Source organism: Dromiciops gliroides, chromosome 1 (genome assembly GCF_019393635.1).
Source record: "Dromiciops gliroides isolate mDroGli1 chromosome 1, mDroGli1.pri, whole genome shotgun sequence".
Taxonomy (NCBI): Eukaryota; Metazoa; Chordata; class Mammalia; order Microbiotheria; family Microbiotheriidae; genus Dromiciops; species Dromiciops gliroides.
In genome coordinates this window covers 30,256,525-30,276,500 of record NC_057861.1, presented here as the reverse complement: position 1 = coordinate 30,276,500, position 19,976 = coordinate 30,256,525, and the positions used below count along the sequence as shown (strand labels likewise).

Genomic DNA, 19,976 nt, shown 5'->3' with positions numbered 1-19,976 from the left:
TACAGAGCTTCAAGGCAAGAGAGCACCCTTCTTTGTCCAAAAGTTTGTTGATTGATCTTAAGATAGACCTTTAGACCAGTAAATCATTAAAAGAATATTGTCAGGGGCAGCTAGGTGGCGCAGTGGATAGAGCACTGGCCCTGGAGTCAGGAGTACCTGAGTTCAAATCCGACCTCAGACACTTAACACTTACTAGCTGTGTGACCCTGGGCAAGTCACTTAACTCCGATTGCCTCACTAAAAAAAAAAGAAAAGAAAAGAATATTGTCTAGAAGCTCTGTCTCTTCAGATGTGGCCCTGTCTGTTAGGACTCCTGAAGCCAGTGTAGTTTCCATCCTTCTTGGGAAAGCATTCCCGGATCTTCCACCGGCAGCAGCTGGGCAGGATAGCCAAGTCAGCCATGTCCTCATAACCAAAGCGCCACTCAATGTAGCACCTGTAGGCACAGCGACGGAGCTGGTTGTTCAGGGCATCTGCATCCATTTCCAACAAGGGCTCTTGGTAGAGCAAGATGAAGCGCAGTGTAGATCTGGAGAGGACCAGCTCCTCAAAGAGGGCCGAAGTGGTGATGCAGGGACCCCGCTCCCTGCGACAGCAGAGCTCCTCTATGAACTTGCTGCTTTCTGGGAGTTGGGATGGGTGGCAGTGTCCACAGCGGCACCACTCGGGCCTTGCCTGGGGTGGAGAAGTTGGTTTTTCTATAAGGAGCTGTATTTCTTCTTGGGGTACATGGCTGGAGCTGGCGTCAGGGTGTGGTGGTGGAGATAGATTGGCCAACTTTATGAAATTCTTTTGGGGTCTCTCGGGTCTTGCCTGGGATGGAGAACTTGGCTCTTCCATTAGGAACTGTATTTCTTCTTGGGGTACACGACTGGGGCTGGTGACAGGGTGTATTGGTAGGAACAGCTTGGCCAAGTCTATGAAATCCTTTTGGGGTCTCTGCAAAAGACAAGGCTCCAGACTCATCCAAAATGACATTTCCCCATCCAAATACTCAGGAGATAGGTTTCTCCATTTGTACTTAGTTAAGAGATAAGGGGGGCGGCTAGGTGGCGCAGTGGATAGAGCACCGGCCCTGGAGTCAGGAGGACCTGAGTTCAAATCCGGCCTCAGACACTTAACACTTACTAGCTGAGTGACCCTGGGCAAGTCACTTAACCCCCATTGCCCTGCCCCCCCCCAAAAAAAAAAAGAGATAAGGGAGCTGACTTCCTCACCTGTCTCTTCACAGACACAAATCAGTTAGACAACCATTTATTAAGTTCCAGGTACCTTGCTACATGCTAGAGGTGAAAAATGACAGACTCTCCCCACTTCTTTGCAGAGGTGGAGGACCGTGGTGCTGAATACTTCATATGATGTCAGACTTTTCCAATATATTGCTTAGATTTACTCAACTGATTTTCCCCCCTTCTTTTTCATTCTTATTCGTTGATGTGGGGATTATCCCTGCACAATAAGACAATGCTTCATTCTTTTTACTTATAGCTCCAATGCTATATAGTAGCCACTTAATAAGTGCCTGTCAATTATTTGATTGATTCTCAGAAAAGAAAAAAACACCCAGAAAAACAAATCCTATGCATTATAAACTTAAGTGGTTTAACTTACTGGAATTTCTTCACTCTTCATATCTTGCAAACTTTCCTTTAGCGAATCTTGCTTTACCACCCTAATGCACGGCTCATCCACAAAGGAAAAATACTTTAATGCCTAGAATAAGAAAGGTAGGAAAAGTGACCTCTTAATAATGATGAACACTTAGGAAATTGGGACCACCTAGCAGATCGAGACAGTGAAAAGAGCACTATGTTCAGGGCCTGAAGTTCTTAGTATGAATTCCATCTTTGTCACCTATTAGCTTGTCACCCTAGGCAAGTTACTTCTCCTCTCCAGGACTCATAGGGCCTCCAGTGCTTAGCACAGTACCTGCAACATAGTAGGTATTTAATAAATACTTGTCAATTAATTGATTACTTAACATGAAAGTGTTGGGTTGGGTGGGGGTGTTGAATTTTCCTTCCATGAGAAATTATTTTATAGTTATTATCCAAGGACAAGTATTTCATTCAGCCCTTTTTCAGTTGTGTCTGACTCTTCATGACCCCATTTGGGTTTTTGTTTTTTGGTGAGGCAATTGGGGTTAAGGGACTTGCCCAGGGTCACACAGCTAGTAAGTGTTAAGTGTCTGAAGCCAGATTTGAACTCAGGTACTCCTGACTCCAGGGCCGGTGCTCTATCCACTGTGCCACCTAGCTGCCTCTTGGGGTTTTTTTGGCAAAGATATTGGAGTGGTTTGCCATTTCCTTCTCCAGCTCATTCTTTTGGGGGGCAGGGAAATGGGGGTTAAGTGACTTTCCCAGGGTCACACAGCTAGTAAGTGTTAAGTGTCTGAGGCTGGATTTGAACTCAGGTCCTCCTGAATCCAGGGCCGGTGCTTTATCCACTGCACCACCTAGTTGCCTCCCTTTTCCAGCTCATTTTACAGATAAGGAAACTGAGGGAAACAGGGTGAAGTAACTTGCCCATAGTCACATAGCTAACAAGTGTCTGAGGCCCAGTTTAAACTCAGGAAGAGGAATCTTCCTAACTCCAGGACCAGTGTCCTATCCACTGTACCACCTAGCTGCACAAAGGCAAATATTTTTCCCATTTCATCTCCCAATATATTGAGAACTACCTGCAGCTTTAAGTATGTCCATCAGTTCATCTCTCAAGTCTATCTATGAGTCAGAAATGGAGCCCACATACTTTGACTCCCAGTCTCAGACATTGCCCATTAAGAAGAGCTTTTTGGGGGCGGCTAGGTGGCGCAGTGGATAAAGTACTGGCCTTGGATTCTGGAGTACCTGAGTTCAAATCCAGCCTCAGACACTTACTAGCTGTGTGACCTTGGGGAAGTCACTTAATCCCCATTGCCCACCAAAAAAAAAAAAAAAAAAAGAGCTTTTTGTATGTTTACTGCTTACAGCCCAAGTCGATCATATGTCCAAGTATCATTTATAAATTTCTGCACTTATTTGTATTTCTTCAATTATTAGTACTTTAAAATAAGAGAACACCCAGAATTCTGTAATATAGCAAAATGAAATATTTAGAAATATCTGATTACCTCTCTCAAATCCCACCCAATAATTTTATACCGATTTAGGTTCTAAGGAAGTGTTAGTTTTTTTGTTTTGCTTGTTTTCCATAAAGCTGAATGTTTATTTAAGGTTTTAAAAATCTATATAATAGGCAAGGATTACTTTATTTGGCCATGCCACAGAGGAAAGATATCTATATTCATGGATTAAAAAAAATAACTGTGATGTTTTTGTAAGTCCTTGAGATTTAACTTCATGTAGCACTTTATATAATACCCCAATATTAAGGCTACCTTCCTTCTACTCTGTATTTATTGTGTGCTCCTTTTTTTCCTTCTTTCTATATCTATTTATTTATTTATTCATTTATTTATTCATTCATTCATTCATTTCTTTATTTCTTTATTCATCCATCCACTCATCCACTCATCTACCTATCCATCCATTTATTTATTTGGCCACTCATTATTTATTTGCTTGTTTATCTAGTTATTCATTTATTTGTTTGTTTTTTCATTCATTTATTCATTTGTTCATTCATTCATTTATATGTTAGCTCACCATTTAGAAATTAAGCTACTTTGAGGCAGGTACTATTTTTGCTTTTTCTTTGTGTAATAGGTTTCTCACCCATGTTGAGATCACCAAAATGAGGTCTATCTACATGGGAGATGCTGATAGATCTGCTTCTGGGAGATAGGAGAACTTCTCTATGTGTGGACATTCTGTGTTGGCCTACCTTGGGGTTGAGAGCAGCCTTTTTCTAGTGGCCTCCGAGCTAGAAGTGCCTATGTCTTAAACAACCTGACTGTGCACAGTATAGGTTTCCCTTGCACTTTCATTTACATCTGAGGATGAAGGACTCATAGCAGGTGACATCTTTCAGTAATGGGAGAAGATCTGAGGGCCACCTACCTCACATTTTCCTTAGGCCACATGGCTGTGAGAAATGAGCCTGAATTTTTGTTTTTGTTTTTTTACCCATGGTCCTTTTCAGTTCTCAGTAGAGCAAGTGACCTGAGAGTTCAAGTCATGAGGATCCAGGAGTCCAGGAATTCAGTCCTTGTTATATAGCCAGTCTAGCAGTGATGCCCTAAGAAACAAAGGTCTAGGATGCTAGCTCAGTGCGGTTTTGGACCTGAACAGCTGAAAAATTGAGAGCCTAATCTCCTCTGTTCCACAGGTGGTATCAAGGCCCAAAGTGTTAGAGGAAATGCTTGTTTTTAAGGTGGCTCTGCATATATTCTGCATAACTTTGAAGTAAATATCCCCCTGATGTTTAGTGTTTAAACAGAACCAGGGGGCTAGTCATTGGTTCCTAGAAATGGAGGAACATAATTGATGAGAACTTAAACCAAACTCAGAGAACAGAGATTCTCCAACCCATTCAGGATACTGAAGAACCCTGGGTGGGAGGTGGGGGTGGGGTGGCGGGGTGGGTGGGAGGATGTAACAGAACTGGCCTTCAGAGAGTAAGACTAAGAAAGGCAAACCAAACTACAGTGTATTTGTATCTCCAGCACTTAGTCCAGTGCCTAGCACATAGTAGGTTTTTAATGAAGGTTTGGTTTGGCTTTTCATCAATATATATATAAATAACATGAAGCCTAAAGAAGAAGGGGTGAAATCTTCAGTTGCTGTTTTGCAGCTTCAATCCAACATGGCCGATTCCACACCCTCTTGGCCAAAGTGTTGTTTTCCTTATCCTTCCTTCTGCTTCCTATTTTTGTTTAGAGCCACCTTATAAACAATGATATTGTCTTATAAGACTGCTGGCTGGGGTTAAGAGAGTAGTCTGTGATCAAAGAAGAGTGAAGTTCATATGCCCAAGGGGCTATAAAATTGTCTGGTATTAAGGTGTGTTTTTTTTTTGGGGGGGGGGAGGGCAATTGGGGTTATGTGACTTTCCCAGGGTCACACAGCTACTAAGTGTCAAATATCTGAGGCCAGATTTGAGCTCAGGTCCTCCTGACTCCAGGGCTGGTATTCTATCCATTATGCTACCTGGCTGCCCCTGTCTGGTATTAAGTTGAGAAGGATAACAATCCTTACCGGCCAAGGCTGCCTGTTGATTTCATATTTCCTTTTGTAATAGTCTTCATTGACAGCACAAGGCTCACAGACCTTACAAAAGCGATAAACCCAAGATCGACAGCAGTTCATTGTGTACATATGAATAAGAAAGTCAATCAACACTGTGGCCTAGAGGGGAAAAAAGGGGGGGAAATGGTTAGAATTCTTCTTGAATCAAAAAGGTTTCAGAAATGTAGAAAATAAAATTGCTTACCAAACCAAAGTAGGAGAGAGTGGAGCCAATGTACATAATCAGTTGGATAATGTCAAATTTTCCTCCCTTAAATAAAGTGGAAAAGGTTATTTAAAATTCTGGATGGAAGCACCTGGGCCCAAACATCACAATTTCTGTTGATGGATTGTCATGGGGAACACCCATTGAATTGCAGAAATTGACAGAGCCATGAAAGTGCTCGTGGGAAATGTCACAATAACACTAAGTTGACAGACAGGCTGAGAGTGACTAAAAGATTTCAAGGGGGTCTGATTTGCATGTGTCTTGTTCCCAGGATCCATCCTGGATCTATTTGGACCTGGTGGAAACTCTGATTTTAGAAACTCCTGCTGGAGCTAACTAATTAAAGGAAAGGCTAGCCTTAAATCATTTTTCTTTTAGAAAATGAAACTTTTGAACCAGCACAGATTTGCAAAATTGTCTTGCCTGCTCCCAGTTAACAAGCATAGCACAGATTCCTCCCTATGTGTCTTTGTCACCCTGCTGCATAATTGGTTCTCACTTCTGGCATTAGCCATGAACCTCAGTTTCCTCCTCTCTAAAATGGGAAAAATAATACTGCAATTGTAGCCTCTTAGGGTTGCTGTTAGTACTTTGTAGACCATATAATCACTATGTGAATAAGTTAAATAGACGAAACCTGTGATATAGGGAATCCTGGATGAGGGAATTCCCTTTACCTATGCTTGGAGAGCTTTCTCTGCAACTCCTAGTCTTAGAGAGAAGCCTGGGGTTACTAACCAGTGGTAGGACTTGAACACAGGTCTCCCTGATTTTGAGGACTGATTCCAACTCTAGCTAACATGCCATACTACCCTGTACCAACATGAACATCGTCATTATTATTATTCAATAATTACAATATGCCATCAACTTTAACCACCACCAGAAGAATTTTCTTAAATTCAGATGTTAAACTGGCATTGTAGTCCATGTCTATGGTCCTTGCTGCTGGGGAGACTGAGGCTGGTGGATCAACTGAGTCTGGGAGTTCTGAATTTTGATAGGGCAAAGCTGACACTAATATGGTAAACCACCAGGCTGTCTAAGGAGGGGATGGGAGGGTGTGTGAACCAGGCCAACTAGGAGAAAATGGAGCAGGTTAAAGCTTCTGTCGGTAGTGGAATCAGGCCTGGAAGTAGCTGTTGCATTTCCATCCTAGGATAAGGAGACCCAGTCTCAAATTAAACAAAGAAACAAATGAATGAATGAATGAATGAATGAATGAATGAATAGATTTACAAACAAAAACGAACTGACAGATGAATAAACAAATGTATAAAGAAATGATCATTCAAATATTAGCATTTCCTCATAGTCTTTCCTGTAATTATTAATTATAAAGTGTGAGGTTGTTTCTTTCCCAGTTTAATTGAGTGAGAGCTAGCTCAGGGATCACTGAGCCAGAAATACCTCTGAGTAGTTCTGTGCACAAGCAGAGAGTGTAATGGGGGAAGGGTGGGGAAGGAGACAATACTTACTGTGCCAAAAACCAGAATATCAAACCGGACCCCAAAGGCTTTGATGAGCGTTCGTTTTTCTACACCTCCTTCCTTATAGTATTTGGCATATCTATAAGAGAGGGAATGAATCCACATTTAGAAGCTTCTGGTGATGCTGTCAAGGGAAGAAAAAAAAAACGAATAAAGAGGCAAACATCCTTCCCTGTGTTGAGATAAAACTTGACTTCCAAGAGATTTGGGTGATGGGGTAGGATTATACCCTGGTTTGCAAAGGAGTTGGAACTTATGGGCACAGTATAGAAAACCGGATCTAACTGAGAGGGTTGGAGCTGGAAGAGACCTTAGAGCCCCCTTGTTTTTTATTTTTATTATTTTATTTTATTTATTTGTTTTTGAGAGCCCCCTTCTTTTTACAAATGAGGAAACAGGCAAACAGGGTTCAGTGACTTGCCCAGGATCACACAGCTATTAAGTGTCAAGTACTTGAGGCTGGATTTGAACTCAGGTTCTCCTGAATCCAGGGCTGGTGCTCTACCCACTGCACCACCTAGCTGCCCTAGTGCTGGACACTCTTAAAAAGCTAGCAAGTGTCTAAAGCAAGATTTAAACCCAAGCTTCAGCTGCCTTCTTCCTCCACCTTTATGGGACCCCTTCTTTCACTGGTGAGTTCTTCCCAGGAACTATTTTGAGGAAGCCATGCTTCTTTCTTTAGACTGCTACACTATATCCCATCCCATGAAGATACCTTCCCCTCATCTCCCTTTTATGTGTTGTCTTCCTCCACTAGAATATGAAGTCCTTAAGGGAAGAGCTGTCTTTCTTATTGCTTGTATCTGTATCCCCAGTACTTCCCACAGTGCCTGGTATATACTAAGTGCTTAATACGTGCTTATTTACTTGGCTTCCTGAGTTTAAGTCCACCACTCCATGCTGCTAAAATAAAAGAGAGGGGGTCTGAAGAAAGGATAAGTGCATGCTTGCATGCTCTTGGGGCCAATCTCTAGGGTCACATAAGTCCTTGTAAGGATGAGTTGGTATTGGACCATGCACTGACTCCACTCCCTTAGTAAGCCAATCACTAAAGCATTCAATAAACCTGTGCCAAATTCTTTGGTTCTAAAATGTCCAAGTCATTTTGCACTCTGGGAGGCCACGCCCTGAAGAGGGAATGAGAGGTACCCCACGCTGGTCCATTTTCTTGTGTGGCTTTGTTCTTCAGGCCCAAGAATGCAATCTAACCCCAAGAACTGTTCTCAGGGATTTCATCCCCACATCTCCGCCTCTGCTAAGCCAAGTTCAATACAGTTCATCAATGACACAGCGAGTAGCTGCTTTCTAATTTGGCATTAAAATGAACAAGTCACTAGCTCTAGAGGGTCATTAAAAACCTTTCTGAGCACAATCAGAGAACAGTGACATTTAACATCAAACTGCAGTAGTCTTATTGCTCCTTGGGAAATAACGGTGTTGCCTTCTAGGCTATCATTAAAGGCTTAGAGCACTAAGGGAGACTGTTCTTGCATACCAATCATTGGAAGCCCTGTATGTTCCAGCAGATGGAGTGGGAACACAGGAGGAGAAGTCAGCTAGTCCACAAGCATTTATTAAATGTCTATTACGTATGAGCCACAGATGTACTCTCCTTTGCTTTCTTTGCCAAAACTTGAGAGTTCTAGTCTTTTGAAATGGATGATTAGTAAAATTTGAACCATATATCATGGAAGGTCAACTCTACTCACCCCAACCTCAATCTTTGATCCTTTTGTGCATTTCTTCTCCTAGAATTGATATAGTTGGAAGAGTGCTACACTTGGAGATGGTAGAGATCTGGGTTCAAATCCTAATTCTTTTTTTTTTTGAATCTTAAGTATTTTATTATTTTTCAGTTACATATAAGGATAGTTTTCAATGTGTTTTCATAGGTCTCATTTCTCTATCACCTTGACGTCTTCAAAGAGCTTTACAATTATTATCTCATTAGATCTTTACAGCTACCTTGGAAGGTAGGTGCTATTATTACCCCCATTTTATAGAGGAGGAAACTGAGGCAGACAGGGGCAAAGCAACTTGCCCAGTGTTATATAGCGAAGATGAGTCTTCTTGATTCCAAGCTTTATCCATTGTGCTACCTAGCTGTCCTGTATATATGTATATCATATATATCATATGTAATATGTGTGTGTATTAACCCTAAAGTAATATTCCCTCTACTACCATTAAAATACCTCCTTTATACTAGAAAGTACATCATTTGCATTTCAGTTATTCAGTCAATAGGTATTTATTAGGTACTTGTTATGGAGCAGGAACTGTGCTAAGTCCTGGAGATACAAAGAAAGGCAATAACCAGCACCAGGCCTCAAGAAGCTTACATGGGAACTTAGTAATGTGGAAATATCTGGGGCAATTCTGACAGAACTATGGTTTTGGTGAGAAATAGAACCTTTGTTGGACGTCTCTTACTCCAGGGCACTAACCCCAATGAGGAAAAAGTTCACAAAAGTTCACAATACACCTTGTTTGGGGTTCTGGAGACAGCTATTTAAAAGATGTATTGGATTTTTTTTTCAAATCAATGAACGTCACCTCCTTCTACCCACATCATGCCTTCACTGGAAGTGAAAAATTGAAAGAGACAGAGAGAGAGAGAGAGAGAGAGAGAGAGAGAGAGAGAGAGAGAGAGAGAGAGAGAGAGAGAGAGAGGGAGAGAGAGGGAGAGAGAGAGGGAGAGAGAGAGAAAGGAAGAAAGAAGAAGGAAGGAAGAGAAAGAAAGAAAAGAAAAAATCTTGGTAGTAAATGAGCATAACCAAACCAAACCAAATTCCCACATTGGCCATGTCCAAAAATGTGTGCCTCCTTTTGTACCCTGAGTCCATCACTTCTGTCAGGAGGTGGGAAGCGGTCTTTGTCATTGGTTCTCTGGAATCATGGCTGGTCATTGCATGGTAGACCACAGGATTTAAAGCTGAAGGAATCTTAGTACAATCTACTTTTTTTATAGATGAGGACACTGAGGCCCATGCAGCATACCGAAGTCTACCATAGTTAGTAATTAGCAAAGCTAGGATTCATGGGAAATTCAGATCTTTTCCTTAGGTTACTTTTACAGGAAGCCTTCCCTAACTGCTCTTAATTCCAGTACCTTCCCTCTTTTATTATTTCCTATCTATCCTGCAGAAGACTTGCTTTGTATATATTTGCTTGCATGTTGTTTCTCTTACTAAATTGTAAACTCCTTGAGGTCAGGGACTGTCTTTTGCCTCTTTTTGTATCATCAGAACTATGGATAGTGCCTGGTACATAGTAGGCACTTAATAAATGTTTGTTGAGGGGGCAGCTAGGTGGTGCAGTGGATAAAGCACCAGCCCTGGATTCAGAAGGACCTGAGTTCAAATCTGACCTCAGACACTTGTCACTTACTAGCTGTGTGACCCTGGGCAAGTCACTTAACCCTTATTGCCCTGAAAAAAAAATTGAATTGGATCCTGTTCTAAATGAAACTCCATTTATACCAAGCAAAACTACCTTTCCATCTGGTGTCTACAATTTGAACAAATTTTAAATAAATAAAAAGACTGTACAAGTCAACAACTGAACAAGTTATTAGTGAATGTCTTCTGGGTGACTACTGGGTGAGGCTTTTAAATTCAGTATGGTTCATGAGGACAAAGGGAAGGAGATAGAATTCTAGAGCAGATGGGGACCAGAGAGATCATAGAACTGGGAGAAATTAGATAACATTGGTCCAACACCCATGAGGACACTGAGCCCAGAGGTCGAATGATTTATCTGAGAGCACAGTGGAGGCGAGCAACTGAGCTTGTTTCAAACCCAGGTACTCAGGGGCAGCTAGATGGCGCAGTGGTTAAAGCGCCGGCCCTGGATTCAGGAGTACCTGAGTTCAAATCTGGCCTCAGACACTTGACACTTACTAGCTGTGTGATCCTGGGCAAGTCACTTAACCCCCATTGCCTAAAAAAACCCCAAAAACCCAGGTACTCAGACTACATATCTATTGTTCTTTCCATTATCCTGAATCATCTCCTCATAAGATGTCCCCATTTTACAGATGAGGAGGCTGAGATGCCCATAGAGAAAGTTTTTTTTTCCCCAAGAGCACATGGTGAATTAGTAGCAAAAACAGGACTAGTAACCGAGAAATTAATAAACCAAAAGGTATTCATGAGGCACCTACTATGCGCCAGGTACTGTGCTAGGGACTGGGGACCACAAACATAATCAGTCAATCAACAAGCATTTATTAAATGCCTACCACGAGCCAGACACTGGAGATAAAAATCCAACGAATGAAATATCCCTGCTCTCAAAAAGCTCATGCACTAATTAGGTTCCTTGGCTTCCAGTCTACCATTCATATATGGTCCGTGACTTTGTTTTTTATTTATTTTGGTGAGGCAATTGGGGTTAAGTGACTTGCCCAGGGTCACACAGCTAGTTAGTGTTAAGGGTCTGAGGCCGGATTTGAACTCAGGTCCTCCCGAATCCAGGGCTGAAGCTCTATCCACCATGCTACCTAGCTGCCCCCCCATCCATGACTTCAAAACAAGACAGGAAATAATGAATATTTGCAGAAGGAAAAGGAAAACCATTCCAGTATCTTTGCCAAGGAAACACCAAATGGGGTCACAAAGAATCAGACATGATTGAAATCATTAAACAACAACAACCCCACAATTCTTTGGAAAAAGCCGATTGTTCTTTGGGAGAGTCCCACGCAGGACTTAGAGCATCCCAATACTAAGCCCTGACCTACTTCAATGGGGAAAAATGTTTCCAGGAAAACTTACTCAGCTCTGAAATACTTGGAGCTTCGTGATGACAGAGCAAGCCCTGAGTGTTCCCTTGGTCTCTACCACCCCCTGGGGGTGTGTTGCTTCATCATTTTTGAAGGAGAAATAGCTCTCCTCTCTCTATATCTTTGTCTTTATGTCTTCCCTTCTTTCTCTGCCTTCCTGTCTTTGAAACATGTGTGGCAGGTAACATTCTTTTTAGCACTTTCCATGAGGGATGGAGTATGGATACCTTCTTTACCCTATATTTTATTTTTTAAAATTCTCAAGGTAACAAACACCAAATAAAACAAGCATTTCTGGGGCAGCTAGGTGGTGCAGTGGATAAAACACTGGCCCTGGATTCAGGAGGACCTGAGTTCAAATCTGGCCTCAGACACTTGACACTTACTAGCTGTGTGACCCTGGGCAAGTCCCTTAACCCTCATTGTCCCAACAAAACAAAACAAAATGAGCATTTCCATATGTGTTAGGGAACAGAAAGAAAGGATTATACAAGAAACTATACATTTCAATTATGTAGAGCTTCCCTTTAACCTCCTTTACTCTAGCAGAAATGGCCACTGCTCACACCTGGTGGTTAAGGTGGGGGCTCACATAGACCACCTTGAGCCGGGGCCTCTTGTTGCCTCTCTTACTTTTTTTTTTCTTTTCCTGAGCGTGGGTGACCTAACAGTGATCCTGGGATAGACCTTCTACATTTGAGAGGTCAAGGGTCCCCGTGTCCCTCAGTCTATGCTCATTGCACTATGAGAAGTATCTTGTAGAGCTTCTTAGAGATGATGAACGCGATCTACTTTGTACATTGAGCATCTTTCTGTTCCTTTTGGGAACCACCCTAGATATGAGCCAAATCTAAGCATGGGAGTATAAGGAGCCAGATAATTAAAAAAAAAAAAAGATCCTGATTCTTCCCTTTGGGTATCAGGCTCCCCTGTGATTGAACACAGTTTTTCTGAGTGGGCTCAGAGCTGAGGGGGGCCTTTAATGGAAGAGGAAGAGAATGAGCACTCCTTGGCCCAGTATCTCTTCTGGAGTCATGCATGTAGACTTGCTTCAGTCCTGTGAGACCCTGACATGAGGTCTCACTTCTGCCATTCAGAGGATTGGAATCTGAGCCTTTGAACATCACTGTCTTATTTCTGGGATCATTATCACTTCTTGAAGTCTATCATCAGCCATCTGCTCTTATCACCAGTCATCCAGACAAATGAGGCAGAGAAAATTGGATCCAAGGGTATGCTTGGAGCCAGCATTGTTAAATTTCCAGGGTGAGCATTAACACCTCAGAAATTAGCAAACGCTACAAATGATGGCTTGATTTATTGCTTTGTCAATTGTCTAGATTTGAGAAATTAATGGGGAAATTTTTAATAATATGGATTAAACTTCACTGTGTTGAATATGATTTCTATTTAAAAAAATTTTTTTTTGTGGGACAGTGAGGGTTAAGTGACTTGCCCAGGGTCACACAGCTAGTAAGTGTCAAGTGTCTGAGGCTGGATTTGAACTCAAGTCCTCCTGAATCCAGGGCTGGTGCTTTATCCACTGTGCCACCTAGCTACTCCGAGCATGCTTTCTAAAAGAAAAAAAATTTACCAAAATACTCTTGTTGGTTTAGGAGAACAAGGTTCACACATACTGCTGGGCCCAGGGGAGCTGGAGTAAAGTGACTTGCCCAGGGTCACACAGTGAGTAAATATCTGAGACTGGATTTGAACTCATGAAGATGAGTCTTCCTCTCCAACTTATAGGCCCCTTTTAGCTCTGGACCCATGACTGTAGATCAAGTTAAGAAAGGAGTCAAGCTCTTTTACCTCAAACTCTGCCTTATTATATATCCTCACTCTGGACCTAAGGAAAATCACTTAAAGAAAGCTTTGGTGTGGCTTATGACTAAAGACAGGGCAGCTAGTGGATAGAGTGCTAGGTCTGGAGTCCAGAAGACCTGAGTTCAAATCCAGACTCAGTCAGTAACTAGCTATGTGATCCTGGGTAAGTCACTTTACTTCTATTGGTCTCAGTTTTGTCACCTGTAAAATTGGGATAATAACAGTACCCACCTTGCAGGGTTGTTGTAAGGATCAAATTAGATAATACTTGTAGAGGTGCCTGGCACATAGTAGCCACTATATATTAAATAAATGTTTATTTCCTTCTCTTTTTCCAAAATGGAGTTGGAAGGTGCTCAGTATATAGGATAGATAAGTAGCAGGTCAGCATTTTTATTTCCTTTACTATACAAGAACATACAAAAAATTCTAAAATTTTTCTTGACAAAAACTTAAATTTGAAACAGTAACTTATAATATATTATTATTTTTTCTTTTTTTGGTGGGGCAAGGGGGGTTAAGTGACTTGCCCAGGGTCACACAGCTAGTGAGTGTCAAGTGTCTGAGGCTGGATTTGAACTCAGGTACTCCTGAATCCAGGGCTGGTGCTTTATCCACTGTGCCACCTAGCTGTCCCCCTTATAATATATTATAATAGAATTATGTATTGTAATATAATATGTTATTATATATAATTATATATTATAATATATATTATAATATATTATATATTATAATATAATATGAAACATAATATGTTATAATATGTTATTATATATAATTATAATATATAATATATAATTATAATATATTATATATTATAATTATATATTATAATATAATATGTTATAATATGTTATTATATATAATTATATATTATAATATATAATTATAATATATAATATATTATAATTATATATTATAATATAATATATATTATAATATAATATGTAATATAATATGTTATTATAACATTTTACTCTCCCAAGAGGTTGACATTCAAAACATTAGAGCCACAGTTGGCATGTCCATAGTGCATTATGGTTTGCAAAGCATTTAATGTATTATTAATTTATTTGATTCTCATAACAACCCTATGAGGTAAGGGATATTATTATGCCCATTTTATAGATGAAGAAACTGAGGCACAGAGAGGTTAAGCAACTTGCCCAGGGTCACACAGGTGGTAAATGTCTGAGGATCTATTTGAAATGAGGTCTTCTAGACTTCAAGTTCTGGACTCTATCAACTGAGCCACTACTAGTATTAAACTATATTATTATTATTATATGTGGGGCCACTAGATGGGGAAGTGGGGTAGAGTGCCAGGCCCGAGGTTAGGTAGACTCATCTTCCTGTATTCAAATCTGGCTTTAGACAGATCATTCCTAGTTGTGTAACTCTGGGCAAGTCACTTCACTCTCTTTGCCTCAGTTTCCTCATCTGTCAAATGAGCTGGAGAAGGAAATGGCAAACCACTCCAGCATCTCTGCCAAGAAAACCCCAAATGGAGTCAGGAAGAGTCAGACATGATCAAAATGACTGACCAACAGCAACATTATTATACGTATTACAGTATTAAATGCATTACAACATGAGAAAACTCGTTACAACTCATTCTAAGAGTGTAATGAATGTTTTAATGTGTGTATGAGATTGCTGGATCAGCATTTCACCTGCCTCCTGTCTGAACAACTCCTTCCTGGTCCATGCTTTTGGCAAGGTAGAAGAAGGGTTAGACTCCAAGAAAAGAGAGAGAAAGAGAGAGAAAAGAAGAAGAAGAAGAAGAAGAAGAAGAAGAAGAAGAAGAAGAAGAAGAAGAAGAAGAAGAAGAAGAAGAAGGAAGAGGAGGAGGAGGAGATGAAGGAGATAGGGACACCTAGAGAGAAGTTCTTAAATTGATGAATTCTGACTACACTCATGGTTCGGAAGAGGGGGAACCAAGGGATTATCCAAGGTTTGCTGGGTTGTCCCAAAGTGCTAAGTCTTCAGAGATTAGCACATTTCCTAGGAAGTGGCCAAGCTATCAGTTCAGCACTTATTGAAGTGTGCTCCAACCAGAGGATGGAGACATGCCCCATGCCTGCTAGACCAGCAGTTGTTGTTTTGTCCTTCATTCTCAAAGAGGACCTTGACATTGGGGTGATGTCATGACTTGCAATGCTTGCAGTGAATTGGATTTGAGGGAGGGCTGTGCAAGGTCACCAACCTCACTCTCTCCTCCAGAGCCATCTGGATCCAGTGGCAAGATAAACATCAGGACGATTGGAGATGGTCCCGAATGTTTAAAAGGCAATTGGGATTAAGTGACTTGCCCAGGGTCACACAACTAGTATCAAGTGTCTGAGGCCAAATTTGAACTCAGGTCCTCCTGAATCCAGGGCCGGTGCTTTATCCACTGCTCTACCTAGCTGCCCCCTATATTTTGTTAATATATTTCAATTCCACCCCCCCCCCCGCCCCGCCAATGGATGAAGTTAGTTTGGAATATGTTAGATAGAAGACCTTGGAACTGAGGCAATTCCTACCTTAGAGAGCAAATCTCTTAAATGCTACTTGGAGGGCTGAGCTGCCTCCTGGTTCATCATGCATCAGTTGTATGTACCTGAAAGATCCTGATAAAACTGAAGCAAACCAACTGCTTTCTGGATGCAAAGACTTGGTCATTTCATCATCCAGGTTATGGAAACTATATTTGGGTTTGCAGGAATAGAACCAGGCATCTAGGTTACAGTCCCAGTAGATCTCAATGCCCACAATTCCACCCTGGAAAAGAGAAACAGAAACTTACATGAAAGATTTCTAGGTACCTTGGTTCACCACCAATGAAGGTGAGTCCTCTGCTTTAGCCAAACTCAGTTAAACACTTTCCCAGCATCACAACTGGTACTTCTCTACACCTTTGCTCAGGCTATGGTCTTCACTTGGGAGGCCTTCTTCCCAATCAATCAACAAGCAATGACTAAGCACCTGCTGGGTTCCAAGTTCTGGGCTAGGGGCTGGAAATATAACACAAAGAAAGAGACAAGCCCTGTCCTCAAGGGGCTTCCATTCCATTGGGAAGTTAACAAGTAACATATATACTGTAATTCCAAATAAACAATTACTGATTTGTACTGATCTTGTACTGATTTACAAGAGGGATAGGGAGGGAGGGCACTAGAAACTGGAGGAGAAAAGACAACTGTTGATGTAGTAGGTGGTTCTTGAGCTATGTCTTGAAGGAAGAAGGAATCTATCATTAATTAATAAGCATTTATTAAGCAGGTCCTCTGCTAAATGTTGGGAATATGAAGAGAAAGCAAAAACAATCCTGCCTTCTAGGAGCTTATCTCTTTCTCCCCGCCCCCCCTTTTTTTTTTTAAAGATTAATAGTATTTTTTCCCAATTACATGTAAAGGTAGTTCTCAACATTCATTTTTGTAAGATTTCTAGTTCCAAATTTTTATCCCTCTCTCCCTTCCTTCCCCAAGACAGCAAGCAATCTGATAGAGGTTATACATATTTCCACATGAGTCATGTTGTGAGAGAAGAATCCGAACAAAAGGGAAAAACCACAAGAAAGAAAAGAGAAAAACAACAAATAAAATGAAAATCGTATGCTTTGATCAGCATTCAGACTCCATAGTTTTTTCTCTGGATGTGGGGAGCATTTTCCATCATGAGTCTTTTGGAATTATCTTGGATCATTGTATTGCTGAGAAGAGCTAAGTCTATCACAGTTGATCACACAATGTTGCTGTTAACTGTGTAGTGTTCTGATTTTGCTCATTTCACTCAGCATCAGTTCACTTAAATCTTTCCAGGTTTTTCTGAAATCTGCCTGCTCATTATTTCTTATAGCACAATAGTATTCCATTACATTCATATACCACAACTTGTTCATCCATTCTGCAATTGATGGGCAGCCCCTCAATTTCTAATTCTTTGTCAGCACAAAAAGAACAGCTATAAATATTTTTGTACATGTGGGTTCTGTTCCCTGTTTAATGATCTCTTTGATATACAGACCTAATAGTGGTATTACAGGGTCAAAGGGTATACACAGTTTCATAGCCCTTTGGGCATAGTTCCATCTTGATCTCCAGAATGGTTGGATCAGTTCACAAGTAGGAGTTTAGGAGATTATCTCTTAATGAGTTTACATAGATGGGTACATACCAACAAGTTAAATAATGACCTAATGGCTAACATTTATATAGCACTTTAAGGTTTGGAAAGTGCTCTCTCTCTCTCTCTCTCTCAACATAGTAGCAAGTGCAATACACACACACACACACACACACATATATGGTAGCAAGTTATATATCTATCTGATGTAGGAGGCAAAAAGGGGTTAGACAGAAAAACCTAAGACCCAAGCTTTAATTCAGATATTAGTTCCAAAAGGGAGTTAGATCCCAGTTAATGGATAACTTATAAGTCAGCATACTAGGTTCTCATACCCACAGTGATCAGTACCCATAATGGGACCAAAACAGGTCAGGTCAAATAACAATAAAGGAAATGACAAGGGTATAGAAATTCTAAAGAAAATGATTATATTTTTAAACTAGCCATGGGAATCAGAAAGAGACATACACAGAAACGGCCAAATTTGTCCCCAGATTCACCTTATGATGTGTAAACCCCCAAAACACACCTCCACTGAAAAAGGTACCACCTCAGGGGTTGGTTTAGGACCCCCAGGAACTCCAAATTAGGATAAGCCCTCCCCTGTGCCTCCCCAAGGTGGAGATTATTATAATGAGACTGATAATCAATTCATCCATACTATAAATATAACTGTCTTTCCTTTCACTATTTGAGAGAGATACCTTTCCACTTTTCTGGTTTTCTCCCTGTGGTCACTCACGGTATTGCAATAAAACTTGGGAAACTGAGTCACTGAGTCTTATAATTCTTTTGGGACGACTCATGATCAATTTGACCCTAAATTCCATCCCACATCATGTATATATAGATATAGACAGATGGAGAGGGAGAGAGAGAGAGAGAGAGAGAAAGAGAGAGAGAGAGAGAGAGAGAGAGAGAGAGAGAGAGAATCATCTTGGGGGGAAGGTAAGGAGGTAGAGATGAGGAATGAGTGCATCCCAGGCATGGTGGACAGCCAGTGCAAAGATATGGAGATTGGTGATGGAGTGTTGTGTATGAAAAACAGAGAGAAGACCAGTGTGGTTGGATCTCAGAATAGGGGTAATACTGTTCAATGAGACTGAAAAGATAAGATTGAGTCTGCTTGTGAAAGGCTTTAAAAACCAAATCAAGGAGTGTGTGTTTTATGCAAGAAGTCTGAATCCTATCCATCCTCTCTGACTACTGCTGAAATCCCATTTATTTCATGAAACATTCCTTGACAAAAGTCTTTTCTCTTTCCTGTGGATCCTCTAACACTTGTCAGCTCTGTTCATTTAGTATTATTTAGTAATATTACTGCCTAATATTACTAGTTAAGCATATATGAATGAATGAATAAAAATAATTTGTTAAACACTATATGCCCTCCTACAGTGGAAAGACCCAACCAAGAGGAAGGGGTCTTTGGTCTGAGAGAGATGGTTATAGACTTGATTTTATTAATAACCTGCCAACCATATTATTATTATTATTATTTTTTTAGTGAGGCAATTGGGGTTAAGTGACTTGCCCAGGGTCACACAGCTAGTAAGTGTTAAGTGTCTGAGGCCGGATTTGAATTCAGGTACTCCTGAATCCAGGGCCGGTGTTCTATCCACTGCGCCACCTAGCTGCCCCCCAACCATATTATTAAAATGATTAAATGACCCAGAAAAAACCCCACTATGTGCCTAACACTGTGTTAGGCACTGGTGATACAAACACAAAAGTGAGCTGGTCTTTGCTCCTAAAGAGTTATGTTCTAGCGGGGAGACAACACAGGAAGAGGAGAGGAGGCCAGGAAGGAGTGTTACTGTCTGGGAAGTCACAAAGATAGTAAGTGGGATCATAAAGCCATCCACTGATGTACTCTTTCCAGAGTCAATGGTGGGGATGGGGATATGACTACAATTCTGGAGCAAGTGATAGAAGGGGAGAGAGGTAAAGGGCAGTGGGTGTGCACAGGGGTAGCAAGGTAGAAAATGGTCAGAGTAAAAGTGAGGATGTAATGCCCCAACCTGACAGATCACCCTGTCTCTACATCCTTAGCCAACTAAGCTTGAGCTCTTCACTCTCCCTCCATTAGTATCTTTAGAGGAAGAGGGGAGGGAAGATAACTTAGCTGGCTGATTATAACCAATAGAAATGAAAGTCAGGCTCATGGTCTGAGGGGCAGACAAAGACAGCCTCATCCTCTGTCTCAGCTCTGCCCTTGGGAGTATATCTATGAAATCTATGGGATAAATAGCTCCTAAAACAGGTCTGTGGGTGGTCTCTTTCTCCACCAAGCCAGGATATCAATCCTCACTTATGGATTCTGTGAAATCCTCAGAATTGACACCCTCCCCCCCCCTTTTTAG

At 41.1% G+C, this 19,976-nt stretch overlaps 1 protein-coding gene across 1 annotated transcript in view; it reads right to left on the bottom strand.

The window, feature by feature from the left end:
- Nucleotides 1-285: 285 nt before the first annotated feature.
- Nucleotides 286-19,976, bottom strand: part of LOC122735053 (P2X purinoceptor 7-like) — a 33,692-nt gene continuing 14,001 nt past the window's right edge. The window contains exons 8-14 of the mRNA XM_043976305.1: nt 16,106-16,266; nt 6,876-6,966; nt 5,374-5,439; nt 5,160-5,288; nt 3,144-3,164; nt 1,612-1,713; nt 286-801 (exon numbers count right to left, since the gene is read on the bottom strand). Coding sequence (XP_043832240.1) covers nt 286-801; nt 1,612-1,713; nt 3,144-3,164; nt 5,160-5,288; nt 5,374-5,439; nt 6,876-6,966; nt 16,106-16,266 — 1,086 coding nt within the window. The remainder of the gene's footprint in view (nt 802-1,611; nt 1,714-3,143; nt 3,165-5,159; nt 5,289-5,373; nt 5,440-6,875; nt 6,967-16,105; nt 16,267-19,976) is intronic.